This window comes from Berghia stephanieae, chromosome 4 (genome assembly GCF_034508935.2).
Source record: "Berghia stephanieae isolate SIO BIC M18660-M18661 chromosome 4, UCSD_Bste_1.3, whole genome shotgun sequence".
NCBI classification, from domain to species: Eukaryota; Metazoa; Mollusca; class Gastropoda; order Nudibranchia; family Aeolidiidae; genus Berghia; species Berghia stephanieae.
Window position 1 is genome coordinate 8,736,149 of NC_088363.1, and position 17,513 is coordinate 8,753,661.

The following is a 17,513-nucleotide window of genomic DNA, read 5'->3' on the forward strand; positions in this document are numbered from 1 at the left end:
GTATCCATTCAAACACATGTCGATAAATTACAATAGTTTGTACGTGAATCAAGTCAAGTTGTGGGCGGGTGGTTGGATGGGAGCATCACCCTTGAATCATATACCTATGATGTTCGCATGGGTGTACGATCCAATAGTGATGTCGTTTCTTCTTCTCTTTACTAGCCTATCCTGCTTCTTTGGTTTGTGATTGTATTATTGACAGGGGATATTTTGTTTTCTGTAAATCTTCTGCCTGTTTGTTCTTGGTTATTTATAATTTAGCTTATGATATCTTTAGGTTATGATTTTGATTTACATTTGTACTATTTTTGTTAGATTTCTTGTTTTTTTTGTTTTTTTTTTTTTTGTTCAGCGGTCTCTCATATAACCTCAATTGTGTTGGAAGAGACCTAAAGCAACAAACAAAACAAAAAAAAGTCAAGTTGTCGGGACTGTGGTATTTCGCGGTTGAGTACTGCGCTCCCGTTTTAAGTGGAAGTAAAAGCGTTGTGGCGGTAGATTCAAAACTTTGCAAGTCTATCTATGCACTGATAGTGGACGGCACCGAAACAATTCCCCTCAGCCTTTGTATTTAGCTGTCCTTACTCCGGACGGGGTAACATATATGCATGTAATTGACTCGGAAACATTCGATGCCTCCTGGGGGCGGGAACGTAGTTTACTCGAAACTGGAAGGGAGAGTTTGCCAGGTTTCTGCACCACCCAAGAGGAGGCACTGGGTGGCTGCAAACAAAACAGAGTAAAGTCTAGAATCTGTCTATCACTATCAGTGGGGACTTTCCGCCTGTCTCACATGTACGCATTGCGGCAAACCGCAGATTGGTTGAACGTTGTATTGTATCGAGGCTGTCAGGCAGGCTCGCGACTGTACACAAATTACATTAACTCACTCAACCCTCACACCGACTATATCCTTATTTTACCCAGGTTACTTTTACCCCATGCCTACTTATTACATTTTTCTGAGACAAATTATAGGTGTAGTATTAAAGCTAATGTTTTTAGTTTTTGCATGTTAATGATAGTTGAATAAAAATATCTATTTTTTCCAAATTTGAAGAGTAGCAAAAATCTCTAGGATTGAGCGAGTTAACTGAGTTCGCCGACTTGATAGAACGTCATAGTCATAAGTAGCCTTTCGTCTCCCCGATGCCGCTGGTGGACGTCAGATTTCAGAATGTTTTCTGTGAGAATTATGCTTAGTTTAGATTTGACTGGCCGAGTCAAGGTGACTGTCCAGGTGCTTCACCGTGTGAACGTCCCCACATGTTATAATTATAAGGGTAAAGTATACGCTATTATTTGTCGTCAACACAATGAAAGAAGTAAGGAAAGTGAGACAAGGATGAAAATGTTTGTCTTTTAGATTTTAGAAGTTTTTTTAAAGATAAAATATTTGAACAAGTAATACTAATATCAGCATTATTATTCTGTAATTTTCATTTCACGTTATTTTAAAAACATGTTTTTTTTTGTTTTTTTTTTGTTAAATAAAGGTGTCTTATGCTATGATCTGACCTATTGTTTAAAGAAAGTAACACATTCTCTCTCTCTCTCTCTCTCTCTCTCTCTCTCTCTCTCTCTCTCACTCTCTCTCTCTCTCTCTGTTTGCAAGAGAGAGAGAGAGAGAGAGAGGTTTGTATGTGAACCATTTTTGCACGTAATTTTAATTTGATGGCTCCTGTTGTTAAAATTATTTTTTATTTATTGTTTAAATTTCTTTCTTATACTTGCTGGAATTTCTTTTATACACCTGACTCAATTCTGTCGATCGCGTCTATGGTATTTGATTTTATTTTATGTGAAAAGTGTGTGTATGTGTGTGTGTGTGTCTGATATAACTGAAGACTATTGAGATACAGGCTTGCCAACCAGTATGATTTCTCATATTTAAATACGCTTTGGGTTCCAAAATATGATAATGTGGTAATGTTGGCAAAAATATGCTGAATACAGAAAGTCGGCTTGTAAAAAAAAGGGTTAAAAATTATAAAAGTGGAAGCGTTGAAGATGTTTAAATAACTTCTCCTGGACAGGGAGGTACTTGCTGTGTCTTCTATCCCCCTGTATCTGTTTTCCAATTGCTTTCTGTTTTTTTTTTTTGTATTGGAATGAGATTACCTATTTTGTCCTGACCCTGGCCGGAGTCCTTGGCTGGGAGGGAAACAGTCAAATGTATGATTAGTTTTGGGAGATGATATTTTTTTTTCTTTGTAAATCATCTCTGTTATGTACTGTTATTTTTAACCGTAAAACCCTTAAAAAAACAAAAACAACATAAATTTCAGTAAATTTTAATTAAATTTTGATGTTTTGGATGGTTGAACATTTTGAAAATAAGATTTTATTGGAAAAAAAAATATGAGAAAATTTGCAGAAATATTGTTAAAAATATGATTAATCATTTCAAATGGTTGAGGTTGGTTGGCACGTCTGGTGATAGAAAATGTGTAAGACTTCCATTCTATTGTACTTTGAAGAAAACACACTTCATATTTTCCAGTTGCGCAAGAAAAAAACAAACAAAAAAAACCAACTTAATATTTTCCATTTTGGCCAGAAAACTGTTATACACCAAAAAACAAAAAACAAAAAAAAAATCGATCGATGAAGACTCCCAGGTTGTCGAAATTGTCAGGAAGTCATAAACCCAAAACGTCTGAATTTCAGAAGTTAGGCGTTTGATGTCAACGTTTTCTGGCCTTGATGTAATAATATTGTTGTTGTTGTTTTTTTTTGTTTGTTTGTTTTTGGTTGTTTATCTTGCTAATAATAGGGCAGTATTTTGAATATGATCATTGTATGAAAAATATGATGTCAATGTGAGTTAGTGAATTATTCAATGAATGTAAGACTAATGTGGTAAATTGTTGTATACATAAAAAAATAGAATAATAAAAAGATTTAAATACATATTATGACCATGAACAGTTTTATATTTCGTCAATAAAATTGATTGTCTCCGCTGCAATAAATGATGTTTGAGTTTTATTTCATAATCTGGATAGGTGATTTCAACCCCACCCCCCTACCCCACCTTTTCCAACTTCCAATGTCCAATCCCTCCTCCGCGGATGTCACTTTCGCATAATATCTTATCATCATACGCCCCCCTCCCTCCCTCAAAAAATCCCCCAAAAAAAACAACAACACATCCCTTCCATTGTCTTCTGCCTCTTTGCCTTTCAACCTCTATTATATTCATAATATTGTGTTTATTAAAAAAAGAGCTTTTATAGCGCAATATCCACTAAATGTGCTCAAAGCGCTTTTACAAGGGGTCCCTGGCCAAGCACAACTTTTAACATTTAGGACGGGACATGGCGCCTGTTCGGCGATGTTACAATGTTTTTCGGACAACGCTGTTAACTTCCTGGTACTCTTTTTACACCTGAGTACGATGAGAGAATGTGAGTCAAGAGCCTTCTCCAAGGACTCAACTATGCGCCGAGCGAGGCTCGAACCCAGGACTTTCCGATCCGAAAGCGAGTGTCATAGCACTAGACCACATAGCCGCATATAACATAAAGCATATCTATTAACATTGATATAAAAGGCAAATGTAATTTATTTGGGCATACACCAACATGGCAAGAAATTAAATATGAATCACTCCCCGAGGCAGCCCCAGAGACCAGCGATCACATCGTCCTCCACTGTCCAGTCACTGAACTTGAAGGTGGCTACGAAACCGTCCTTAGGGCGGAGGAAGACTTTAGGAGCTGGGTTGGCGAAATAAATTTGAAGGTGTAGCCATACGATGCTACTACTACTACTACTACTACTACTACTACTACTACTACTACTACTACTACTACTACTACTACTAAAACTACTACTCCCCGAGAACTGAAAATATTCTTTCTGGGTGGGGATCCTAACCTCCCATAGTGGGCAGGGGGTTACATACTGTGTCTTCTATCCCCTTATATCTGTTTTCCAACTTGCTTTCTGTCTTTGTCTTGGCATGAGATTACTTGGTTTTGTCCTGGCCCTGGCCGGAGTCCTAGATGGGAGGGAAAGTCAAATGCATAGTTATTGTTTTGGGAGATGATATTTTTTTCCTTGTAAATCATCTCTCTGTAATGTATTATTGTTATTTTAATGTATAATGTAGGCATTTGAGTGTATTCCTCTTTGTTGGATTTTGTGCTTGTGTCTGGGTGAGACTTATAGGTGATCTCAAACTAGGTGCATTGGTGGTATGCTCTTGGAATCTACATCTGATCCCTATTTGTTCCCAGTTCCCCTATGTCTTACTTTTTCTTGGGTGCTTTAATTGTAATTCTAGAACTTTTAACCTTTCGGGTACGAAGCAAAGACGTACCGCTGAGCCACACTGACCCTCGACATAATAGGTTACAGCTTTGTGCGTATGGAGTCATAAATGCCATTGGTTCCTTTATTTAGACAGAATAAAGCAATCCCTGTTTTGCGGTTTTAGTTGCAAGAATCAATGATAAAATCTGGCACATTGTATTGTAATGGATAAGGCACTTCTGACTGGTATCTTCCGAATGATAACGTAGACTGAATGAAGCACATTGCTGGGAATCACCAGAAAACAACCGGGAACAAAAGTGTGAGGTCAAAATACTGGTTCTAATCTCCTTGGAAGTGTAAAACTAGTCCTCTGAAGGACTGGATGCATACAAAGTGCAACCTATGTTTTGGTCTCAGAGTGAAAGCATCGTATTTTCTAGCTTAATTAAATACTTGTCGTCAATAAAAATCGTCTATCCTCGCTCTTTTACACCCCATAATAAAAAAAAAAAACTGCAAATTATACATCCTGCTATCAAAATAGTTATGCCACCTTATGATTCAATACATAACCTAAATTCATCGTTTATTCTTTGTCCGGAGGACTGGTTACACACTTCCAAGGAATTTTGAACCGGAATAGAGGAAGATGTGACGTCACGAATTATTCTCTCCGTTAAACCAATGCTCAGGTATAATATCTTTGGAACTACTCTCACGTCCTCTTCTCATTTTCCTCTAGATCAATGGCCCCATCGACAGCAGTCGAACTGTTTACATAACTGTTTCTGCATTGAACTGAAGAAGGCTGTTGTGTATGTACCGTAACTGGGACTTTCCGTTCCTTCACATCATTTGGGTGTTTTATAGCGTAATACCGTAGAAAACTCATGGTGGCGTTATAACCTCTCTGAAATAAATAAACAGTGTTATGAAAAACTATTGAGCAACAATCTCTAAAAGCTAAATAATATTAATTTACAATGGTTTCAATCGACGTATATAAATATGCATGTCTGACATCCGAACCCGCTTATGGGCCTAGTTTAACTTTGTTGTAACGCGTCATTTTTTGAGATTTGTTACAACAATGAGCCCATCAGTAATTGGGTTATCATACCCAAATAAGTGCACGTCGGTTTCATTGATTTCATATCTGCCTTATCATGAAAGTAATTAACTCATAACACTAAATTAAATCCCAACCAGGTTAAACCAGAGGTATTTATATAGTCCTTAAATCTCTCTCTCTCTCTCTCTCTCTCTCTCTCTCTCTCTCTCTCTCTCTCTCTCTCTATATATATATACCATCATATATATATATATATATATATATATATATATATATATATATATATATATATATAATATATATATATAATATATAATATCCAATGCTTGTATTTCATCAGGTCCCAATCTCAGTTTGCAAATTCATGTGACACCTCACTATCTAAATAAGTCAGTCCGCAATGAACATTCTATCTACATACATCCACAACGAACTTTCTATCTACATACATCCACAATGAACTTTCTACCTACATCCATCCACAATGAACTTTCTATCTACATACCTCTACAATGAACTTTCTATCTACATCCATCCACAATGAACTTTCTATCTACATCCATCCACAATGAACTTTCTACCTACATCCATCCACAATGAACTTTCTAACTACATACCTCTACAATGAACTTTCTATCTACATCCATCCACAATGAACTTTCTATCTACATACGTCTACAATGAACTTTCTATCTACATCCATCCACAATGAACTTTCTATCTACATCCATCCACAATGAACTTTCTATCTACATCCATCCACAATGAACTTTCTATCTTCATCCATCCACAATGAACTTTCTACCTACATACATCCACAATGAACTTTCTAACTACATACCTCAACAATGAACTTTCTATCTACATCCATCCACAATTAATGAACTTTCTACCTCAATCCATCCACAATGAACTCTCTACCTACATCAATCCACAATGAACTTTCTATCTACATCCATCCACTATGAACTTTCTATCTACATACCTCTACAATGAATTTTTTATCTACATACCTCTACAATGAACTTTCTATCTACATACCTCTACAATGAACTTTCTATCTACATACCTCTACAATGAACTTTCTATCAGCATCCTCCAGTTTGTAGTCCATGGTCCCCACATGTCCAGTGTTAATTCCCACTGTTCTATGTGCATCTTCTTCCTACAAACAATTGGAAATGTTAAAAAATCAACAACATAATAAACGATTATATGCAGATAAATGTTAAATAATCGACTTTTGTCGCATTTATTTTGCATTACACATGTTAAGAAATAACATTGTTTTAATACTGAAGCGTTAAACAGACAATCGATTCTTGTTACCCTTTGGATGGATTGCTAGACAGGAATTGTCTGCCAGATCAAACATCCCCAGCTACCCAACCCCTATTGGGTGGGATGGGAGGTCATAACACCCATATATTAAAAGTCAAGACAATAACATTATTCACAAATGGCGAAGCTAAACAATAATGACCACCACAACATATCGTAACAACAAGGGTGTTTGGAGGGACTATTATTAGTTCAAACGGCAAACAGCAGGGCTAGAACTAAAACTAACACCGTGAACGAGCGAATCTGAGAGAACGCCGCCAACGAAAGATTGAAGATATCAAACAGCAACATTCTAAGAATGACTCCACGTACTTTTCATAGATAGAGTCGATTCGTTTCAACTTTATATTGCATAACAAATAGAAACCATTTAGGTTCCAAAATTATTAAAGACTGAAACTCTTAAAAAGTGCACAAGCTCCAATCAATAAAGAATTCACACCTATTTATTTCATTTGGAAAAAAAACAAACAAAAACTAAACAACGCCGTACTATCTGTGAAACTATAGAAATATGAAGAGGTATTATATGAAACAGTGCCAGACAAAGCAGAAAGAAAAGACAAGAAAAAAAAAACATTACAAAAAATCAGCCTGCCTCATTCAGGACGTAGACGCTGAATTTTGGGGATGATTTTTTTTGCACTTCGGCTGACGCCTGGGTTATTCCAGTATTTTCTTGGAATAGACCATTAAGATAAATTTCCCCTTGGAGATGAATAACAATAACAATGTAAAAATTAATGTAAACTGCAATTTAATATACGAAAACAGATAACATGGACGTTTCGGGTTTCCCCTTTATCAAAAAAACAGGATGAATGAAACACTACAGACGAATGAGATAATGTGGTAGTGGCGTTGTTAAGACGAATAAACAAAAACATTGTTGGACAGGAAATAGTATGTTCCTTTGTAAGGAAGCACGAATTAAAATAGAACAATAGATATTTATAAAATGTGCGCAATTAATTGAGGATGAATAAAGGGATGTTTTTGATTATTTTACTTACTTTGACAGCTGTGTATTTGAGGTTCGTCAATAGGGTTTGTTGCAAGGCTGTAAGAAATGCAGGCAAATCGTTTACCTCTCTGCGGTTGTATCCTTGGAATCGAACCTAAGTTGAAATGGACACATTAGGGATTAATACATATAATATTGGATGTAGCTTTTGTATCATTCATGTTTTACCCTCTACTTACCAACTAAAGGAAAATCGTCACATTCGTTACGATACAACCAATGCTTTTCTTTTTAAAATTTCTCTTGTACATCTCAAAATTTATAGAAAATGAACAATTTGTTGTAGAACATCTTTTCCTGAAGAAATTGTGTATCGCAAGAATGTTACTGCTATTGTGTCTGAGTGATAAAAAATCTATTTTGTGTTACAGTAGTTGGGTGTGAAGATTTTGGGACAGTCTTGACTGGTAAGGAGAGGTAAGCGCATTAGCGGTTCACAATACTTTTTAGTCAGTCCCCAAAAACTAGTTTTAAATATCCCAAGTTCCATTTCATACAGTTTAAATTGGCTGTTGAGCTCCTATTTTTAAAAAAATACTAGTATTCATATTATATCGTTCGTCTCTATCTATAACAAGGGACTGATTCACATCCGAATCGAGTCGTTAAATGCGACGTGCATATATTTGCAGGTCTTTTAACCAAACACAATTATGGACCTGGTTTAACATGGTTTTAATGGACAATATTTTGCGTTAGTTTGAGAGTAATTTCATTACAACCATTAACCCATAACAATTTGGGTCACCAGAGCTGTAAATAAGTAAACGTTAGCTAAATGGTTTACATTTTGATGTAATCAGTTACATTTTCGCTTTAACCCAAGGCTACGGGCTATGATTGTATATATATATTTTTTTTTTCATATTTTAGTCTAGGCGTAATAATATTTGGAACAATAAAGTATCAAAATGTCGTGAGGGGGGGGGGGGGAGGGGGGGGGGGCGAAGGTGGTAGTCAGAGACTGTCCAAGATGTAGATCGGTGCCATGCTGGACGCCCTGTGCTCCAGATAGAGTTAAAAGGAATTAATAAGTAAATAAGTAATAATTTCTGGATATTATTTTATAACATACCTGCATGCGGATACCTCTTTCTTCTATAAATTGCATCAGCTCGTAATAAGCGATCTGTAAAAAAAATATGGTGAAGGCATATAGCCCAATTCTTTAAAGTTTTGTAATAGCTGTAGTGTACATTGAAATATATTCTCGAAACTTTGAGGCTTCCTATTGCTAACCCACACCGGAGACTGACTCCGACGAGCCGGCACTGCCGTCCTCTGCGGTCTTCCGGATAAAGACATCGGGCACGGACAAAATGTTAAGAATAAGGAGAAGAGCCGCTAGACCTACCTATACCAAGCTCGAGAAAAAACGGCAGAGAACGTCGGGTGCTTGGTATGAGGTAGTTCTAGCGGCTCTTCTCTTTTTTTCTTAGCATTTTGTCCGTGCCCGATGTCTTTATCCGGAAGACGGCAGAAGGCGGCAGTGCCGGGTCGTCGGAGTCAGTCTCCGGTGTGGGTTAGCCCTAAGAAGCCTCGATGTTTCGATGGCAGGTGGACGGATAAGAAAAGGGAGTATCGAATGGCGGGCTGATGATAGAGATGTATCGAGTGACTTGCTCACTGGTGTTTGCAACAAGCAAAAATAAAATGAGCTTTTATCAAAGCTACTGGCCGTTCATTGCGTTGATATCCTCCTTTTACAGGAGACCCACCTTTATTCAGGCGCGCAATCTTCCCGATTCCAGATCCCAGGCTATACGGTGGTCCAACGCGAGGACACTTCGAGGCTCAAAGGAGGGGTCAGCGTTTACGCTAAAGACCCATCGAAGGTAAGGGTCATTGAGAGCGTAACGGACAGCAATGGGGTGAACCGAATTTCCGTGGAAGTAGGTGGACTGTGTTTGCATAATATTTACAAACCACCTAGAGCGACTTGGACTACACCACCGGTACCGGTGGTCAGCCATCCTTCCATCTGTCTGGGAGACTTTAATAGCCACCATCACGAATGGGGCTACCGAGACTGCAACGAGGCAGGAAGACAACTCCGCTCATGGATGGACTGTAATGATCTACACCTAGTGTACGATCCTACAACCAAGGGTACCTTCCGGGGTACCCGCCATAAGAAGGAGTATACTCCAGACCTCACCCTCGTAACGAAAGGCGCGAACGGTGAACCGTTGCAGGTGAAGCGGACAGTCCTCGGGGACTTTCCGCATAGCCAGCACAGGCCGGTTCTTGTCACAGCTGGGGTGACAATACCGAGGGTGCAGTCTCTCCCACTTTGCAGATGGAATTTCAGGAAGGCTGACTGGGAGGAATTCAGTTCCTATATCGAGCAGGTCTGCCCTGCCATTCCTCCCAAGTCCAAGAATATAACCAGATTTAGTAGGCTACTGGTTAAGAGCGCTCAACGCTCTATTCCACGGGGCAAACGGAAATTCTACACCCCTTGCTGGACAGCAGAGTCGGAAGAGCTGTACCGAGAGTACCAGCAGACCCAGTCCCAGGACACAGCCGATAGACTACTCCAGTCTCTGGCAGAGGGAAGGAAGCAACGGTGGCAGGAGACCGTGGAAAGCCTCGACTTTACACACTCCAGCCGCCACGCTTGGCGTTTGATAAAGAAATTGGACCCAGATCGGAATTTCGCGAAGGCTGCACCGGAATGCGAGGCAGACACAATTGCCAAGAATATTAAGAACCGTAGCAAGCGGGTCCCTAATCAGGCTTTTGAGCGCGGTGTCCGCAAGGCGTACCGTACGATTTTGGACTCGCTACCTGCGGAGGAGTCGGACTGGACGGCCCCGTTCAGTCCCCGAGAAGTGGGTGCAGCCATTAGCGAAGTGAAGAACGGCAAAGCAGCTGGGATAGATGGTGTATATCCCGATATGGTGACGCATCTGGGCCCCAGGGCACGGGCCTGGCTAGCAGAGGCAATGTCTGACATCCTTGCAAACGGAAAGCTTCCACAAGTGTGGAAGCATGCGAAGATAGTTGCCATCCTGAAGCCAGGGAAGCCGGCGAAGGAGGCAGACAGTTACAGACCCATATCGCTGCTGAGCTGTCTTTACAAATTGTTGGAGCGTGTTCTATTAAACCGATGGGGGCCGGTCCTAGACGCTGCCCTGCCACCTGAGCAGGCAGGCTTCAGGGAAGGGAGGTGCACCACGGAGCAGGTCATTGCCCTTACAGAGCATATTGAGCACGGGTTCGAGAGAAAACAGCAAACAGGTGCTGTGTTTATAGACCTATCAGCGGCGTACGATACGGTCTGGTGCGATGGGTTAATGCTCAAACTTGCAAAAATCATAAGGTGCAAAAAGACCTTGAAGTTGTTCTCTTCGATCTTAGGGGAAAGGCAATTCCACGTCGCGCTGGGAGACGTCACGAGCAAAGTTAGGAAATTGAAGAATGGGGTCCCTCAGGGGTCGGTACTTGCGCCAATGTTGTTTAACGTTTACATTAGCGATATGCCGAACACTTCCTCCCTGAGGCTGGGATACGCAGACGACTGGGCACTCGTTACTCAGAGTAAAGTGTGGACCCGTCTCGAGAGCGTACTCAGCGAGGACGTCACCAGACTCAAATCCTACTTTGACAAGTGGTACCTGAAGATGAACACTTCAAAAACCGTGGCCACTGCATTTCACTTATGCAGTGGTTGGCACACCCGTAAACTGAATGTCCTAGTCGGGGACCAGCCACTCCCATATGAGCCGCGTCCAAAATACCTAGGGGTGACGCTGGACCGCAGCCTTACCTATCGGGTTCATCTCGAAGGGGTTGCCCGGAAGATAGAGAAGCGGAATAGTCTTCTGAGGAAGCTGGCGGGATCGACTTGGGGCGCTAGCCAAGCGCTCCTGAGAACATCCGCCCTGGCACTATGCTATTCCACCGCGGAGTATTGCGCTCCAGTGTGGGGTAGAAGCAGAAACGTTGAGAAGGTGGATGTAAAACTTCGCAAGTCGATGCACATAGTGTCGGGAACGCTAGCAACAACCCCTAGAGAATGGGGCCCGGTTGATGGCAGCGATCCAGCCCCCCGATGTCCGGAGGGAGACCATTACGGGAAACTGGCTGAGTAAGATCAAAGAGAGAGGGAATGGGGATACCCCTCTCATGCGCATAATGAACGGTGCCCCGTTTCGAGCCGAAATAAGTCCCGGCAACCCTTGTACGCAGAATCCCTGACTACGGACAGAGCTGCACATACGAGATGGAAGTCGGTTTGGACGAATTCAATCCCTCGTGGGGGCGGGGACCTACACTCCTCTAAGCTTGGTGAGAAGTTGCCAGGCTTTGATACCAGTAAGAGGAGACACTGGGTAGCTGCGAATCGGCTTCGGTCGAGGAGCTGCCTAACGGCCGGTGCGTTACATCAGTGGGGTCTAACTTCCTGTCCTTTATGTCCACGCTGTGGGCAAGAACCCGAAACGGCAGAGCATCTAGTCGAAAGGTGTGTTGTGACGATGCTACCGGGCGGGTTCGCGACGGTGCACGAATGCGGACCGGACTTTGCTGATTGGGTCGATCGTCATAACATAATAGTGTGAACCATAAGAAGCAGCTGCTGCAACAAGCAAAGGACATCATTTATTGAAATTCGCCTTTTTGTATCTGGCCCAGCGGTTTTATTCTTTTTTAAAATGAAAAATATGCATGAAGATTAGATGAATATGCATGCAAAACAGAGTAAAATATTCTCACAAAAATATGAAAATTAGCCTATAGTCCTTAAAATTGCAAGCATTTTCTTAAAAAAAATTGAAAGATAAAGTTAATATTCGACTCGTGCTTTTATTAAAAGTAGAAAAGTGACTCTTCGTGTAAAGATTTGAAGAATTATTTGGCGTGCCAAGAGCGTTATGCTAGGATACATATAAACATGTGTTACATTATAATAAAAAAAAATTCCCTTTATTCATCCCCAAGGGGAAATTTGTCTTTAGGGCCTATTCCAAGGGGAGACTGGAATAACCCAGGCGTCAGCCGCAGAGCAGCGCCGCAAAGTGAGCTAGGCGAGGTGACTTGCTCAAGGCCTCACAACGTAGCGACGGGTGATTGAACTCGGTACCTTTCGGGTAGGAAGCAAAGACCGTACCACTGAGCCACGCTGCCGATTCGGGACATGCTAAGTAAGAGTTTTAAATTCATATTTTAAAATGGCTTGAATTCACAAAGATCATCCTGACAGGGCCAGCGAATTGTTAATTAGAAATATCCTTTGGTTTATTTCTATTTCATATTCACAAAGTGTTGCTCAGTCTCTCCTCTACATTAAAGTGTTTAGCAACTTGCTAATCGAAGAACAACAGAAATTATATTGCTTTGCAGCAGACTCTCAGTTGACTGCGAATGAGCAGTATATGAATGACATAAACACTCCCTTCTTCCAAACGAGTAGTGAAGAGTTAGTATCGACGTGCACACTTGAGGGTCTAATAAATGGGTTTGTTTTTAACATTGTTGCAATGGACAACATTTCGCGTTGGTTTGTGAGTATTCCCACTATAACAATGTGCCAATTAATCATTTTGGTTATCAGACTTTAAAATATGTACACGTTGGTTGGTATCAATCAAAAAAGTCTTTAGCTAATAGACGCCCAAGACGTACCTTATTGTTCCCATCTTTGTCAAGGATGCCAAATGCTTTGTCTAAATCGCAATCTTTGCCGAAAGAAATGTTCTTTGTGTTTTGGCAAGAACTTTTCCTGAAAAAAATAAACAACAGAATGTAATAAGAAGAAACTGCGCATCATTATTTTCTAGAATCTTTTTCAAAGAATAATATTCAAACTTGAACAGGAGCAAGTTGTATTTTGGTTATTGTTATGCAGCTATGTGGTCTAGTGATGTTAGAATTAATCATCAAAGTAGAGAAATCGCACTAATTAAAACTCGAATTGGAAGACAAAAGTATTTTGGTTTAATAGTATAGTGCAGAAAAGACATGGGGCTGCAACCAAGGAAGAAAGTCCTGGATCATGGATAGGAAAATGTGGAGGCAACAACTGGCAAAAAAGAGAATCGATCGACGGATCATCGGTAAATCATAAGGTGCAAAAAGACCTTGAAGTTGTTCTCTTCGATCTTAGGGGAAAGGCAATTCCACGTCGCGCTGGGAGACGTCACGAGCAAAGTTAGGAAATTGAAGAATGGGGTCCCTCAGGGGTCGGTACTTGCGCCAATGTTGTTTAACGTTTACATTAGCGATATGCCGAACACTTCCTCCCTGAGGCTGGGATACGCAGACGACTGGGCACTCGTTACTCAGAGTAAAGTGTGGACCCGTCTCGAGAGCGTACTCAGCGAGGACGTCACCAGACTCAAATCCTACTTTGACAAGTGGTACCTGAAGATGAACACTTCAAAAACCGTGGCCACTGCATTTCACTTATGCAGTGGTTGGCACACCCGTAAACTGAATGTCCTAGTCGGGGACCAGCCACTCCCATATGAGCCGCGTCCAAAATACCTAGGGGTGACGCTGGACCGCAGCCTTACCTATCGGGTTCATCTCGAAGGGGTTGCCCGGAAGATAGAGAAGCGGAATAGTCTTCTGAGGAAGCTGGCGGGATCGACTTGGGGCGCTAGCCAAGCGCTCCTGAGAACATCCGCCCTGGCACTATGCTATTCCACCGCGGAGTATTGCGCTCCAGTGTGGGGTAGAAGCAGAAACGTTGAGAAGGTGGATGTAAAACTTCGCAAGTCGATGCACATAGTGTCGGGAACGCTAGCAACAACCCCTAGAGAATGGGGCCCGGTGATGGCAGCGATCCAGCCCCCCGATGTCCGGAGGGAGACCATTACGGGAAACTGGCTGAGTAAGATCAAAGAGAGAGGGAATGGGGATACCCCTCTCATGCGCATAATGAACGGTGCCCCCGTTTCGAGCCGAAATAAGTCCCGGCAACCCTTGTACGCAGAATCCCTGACTACGGACAGAGCTGCACATACGAGATGGAAGTCGGTTTGGACGAATTCAATCCCTCGTGGGGGCGGGACCTACACTCCTCTAAGCTTGGTGAGAAGTTGCCAGGCTTTGATACCAGTAAGAGGAGACACTGGGTAGCTGCGAATCGGCTTCGGTCGAGGAGCTGCCTAACGGCCGGTGCGTTACATCAGTGGGGTCTAACTTCCTGTCCTTTATGTCCACGCTGTGGGCAAGAACCCGAAACGGCAGAGCATCTAGTCGAAAGGTGTGTTGTGACGATGCTACCGGGCGGGTTCGCGACGGTGCACGAATGCGGACCGGACTTTGCTGATTGGGTCGATCGTCATAACATAATAGTGTGAACCATAAGAAGCAGCTGCTGCAACAAGCAAAGGACATCATTTATTGAAATTCGCCTTTTTGTATCTGGCCCAGCGGTTTTATTCTTTTTTAAAATGAAAAATATGCATGAAGATTAGATGAATATGCATGCAAAACAGAGTAAAATATTCTCACAAAAATATGAAAATTAGCCTATAGTCCTTAAAATTGCAAGCATTTTCTTAAAAAAAATTGAAAGATAAAGTTAATATTCGACTCGTGCTTTTATTAAAAGTAGAAAAGTGACTCTTCGTGTAAAGATTTGAAGAATTATTTGGCGTGCCAAGAGCGTTATGCTAGGATACATATAAACATGTGTTACATTATAATTTAAAAAAATTCCCTTTATTCATCCCCAAGGGGAAATTTGTCTTTAGGGCCTATTCCAAGGGGAGACTGGAATAACCCAGGCGTCAGCCGCAGAGCAGCGCCGCAAAGTGAGCTAGGGCGAGGTGACTTGCTCAAGGCCTCACAACGTAGCGACGGGTGATTGAACTCGGTACCTTTCGGGTAGGAAGCAAAGACCGTACCACTGAGCCACGCTGCCGATTCGGGACATGCTAAGTAAGAGTTTTAAATTCATATTTTAAAATGGCTTGAATTCACAAAGATCATCCTGACAGGGCCAGCGAATTGTTAATTAGAAATATCCTTTGGTTTATTTCTATTTCATATTCACAAAGTGTTGCTCAGTCTCTCCTCTACATTAAAGTGTTTAGCAACTTGCTAATCGAAGAACAACAGAAATTATATTGCTTTGCAGCAGACTCTCAGTTGACTGCGAATGAGCAGTATATGAATGACATAAACACTCCCTTCTTCCAAACGAGTAGTGAAGAGTTAGTATCGACGTGCACACTTGAGGGTCTAATAAATGGGTTTGTTTTAACATTGTTGTAATGGACAACATTTCGCGTTGGTTTGTGAGTATTCCCACTATAACAATGTGCCAATTAATCATTTTGGTTATCAGACTTTAAAATATGTACACGTTGGTTGGTATCAATCAAAAAAGTCTTTAGCTAATAGACGCCCCAAGACGTACCTTATTGTTCCCATCTTTGTCAAGGATGCCAAATGCTTTGTCTAAATCGCAATCTTTGCCGAAAAGAAGTTCTTTGTGTTTTGGCAAGAACTTTTCCTGAAAAAAATAAACAACAGAATGTAATAAGAAGAAACTGCGCATCATTATTTTCTAGAATCTTTTTCAAAGAATAATATTCAAACTCGAACAGGAGCAAGTTGTATTTTGGTTATGTTATGCAGCTATGTGGTCTAGTGGTATGATACTCGCTTTCGGATCAGAAGTTCCTGGGTTCGAGCCTCGCTCGGAGCATCGTTGATTCCTTGGAGAAGTCTCTTTACTCACATTCACTCACTAAACTCAGGTGTAAATTGAGTACCTGGACGTTAACAGCGTTGTCTCTGTCCGAAAATAAACCTGTAATATCGTCTAACAGACATCATATCCCGTACTAAAAGTTAAATAATCCAGTTGGCCAGGGATTCCCTGTAAAGCGCTTTGAGCAAGTATAGTGGATATTGCGCTATATAAAAGCTCAATTTTTAAAAATGTGATGTTAGAATTAATCATCAAAGTAGAGAATCGCACTATTAAAACTCGAATTGGAGCAAACAGTATTTTGGTTATATTATGTGCAGAAAGACATGGGGCAAACCAAGAAAGTCCTGGATAGGAAATGTGGAGGCAACAACTGGCAAAAAGAGAATCGATCGACGGCTCGGTAATGGCCCTTGAGCGTGAAGAATGGCGTTCCATGATATTGTTATTCAACCTCTGTAGGGAGACTGAAATCTGGTAGGGTAATGTATGTGGTGCTAGAATTAATAATTATATAACTGAATTGGGCTCTTCAGCGTGGCATCGATGGATGCCACCGGCAAGGCATTCAATGACGGATAAATATTATCCTCCAAACAAGCATCAAAAGTCAACATGAACCACCCATGTTCTCCAAATGAGCAAATGTTGATGTAACCTTGTCCACAAACGAATGTGCCTCGAAGCATGGCAGCTCACACTACTATGCTATAACGATCGACCCAATCAGCAGCAGCTTATAATGGTGCTCATACTGCTGTTAACACGGGACAAGTCATATTTGGCGAGGAACGAAATAAAAAAAACCTCAAACACTTTTTATATAGACCAATATCCAGTAAACGTGCTCAACGCGCTTTACAAAGAATCCAAAACAAACAGCAACACGTGACATATAGAACGAGATGAGATTATAACTTTTCCGCAAGCGACAACACTGTTGACGGCCAGGTACTCATTTTACACCCGAGTACGTTGAAAGAATGTGAGTAAAAATCATTTTTCCAAGGACTCAGCTATCATTATCATTATCATTATCATCATCATCATCATCATCACCATCATCATCATCATCATCATCATCATCATCATCAACATCATCATCATCATCATCATCTTCATTATCTGTAGCATCA

General features: G+C 41.1%; 1 protein-coding gene across 1 annotated transcript in view; it reads right to left on the reverse strand.

The window, feature by feature from the left end:
* Window positions 1-2,283: 2,283 nt before the first annotated feature.
* The window catches only part of LOC144969991 (uncharacterized), a 47,126-nt gene continuing 31,896 nt past the window's right edge, over window positions 2,284-17,513 (reverse strand). The window contains exons 13-17 of the mRNA XM_078909119.1: window positions 16,081-16,176; window positions 8,782-8,835; window positions 7,696-7,800; window positions 6,408-6,503; window positions 2,284-5,176 (exon numbers count right to left, since the gene is read on the reverse strand). Coding sequence (XP_078765245.1) covers window positions 4,982-5,176; window positions 6,408-6,503; window positions 7,696-7,800; window positions 8,782-8,835; window positions 16,081-16,176 — 546 coding nt within the window. The 3' untranslated portion in view covers window positions 2,284-4,981. The remainder of the gene's footprint in view (window positions 5,177-6,407; window positions 6,504-7,695; window positions 7,801-8,781; window positions 8,836-16,080; window positions 16,177-17,513) is intronic.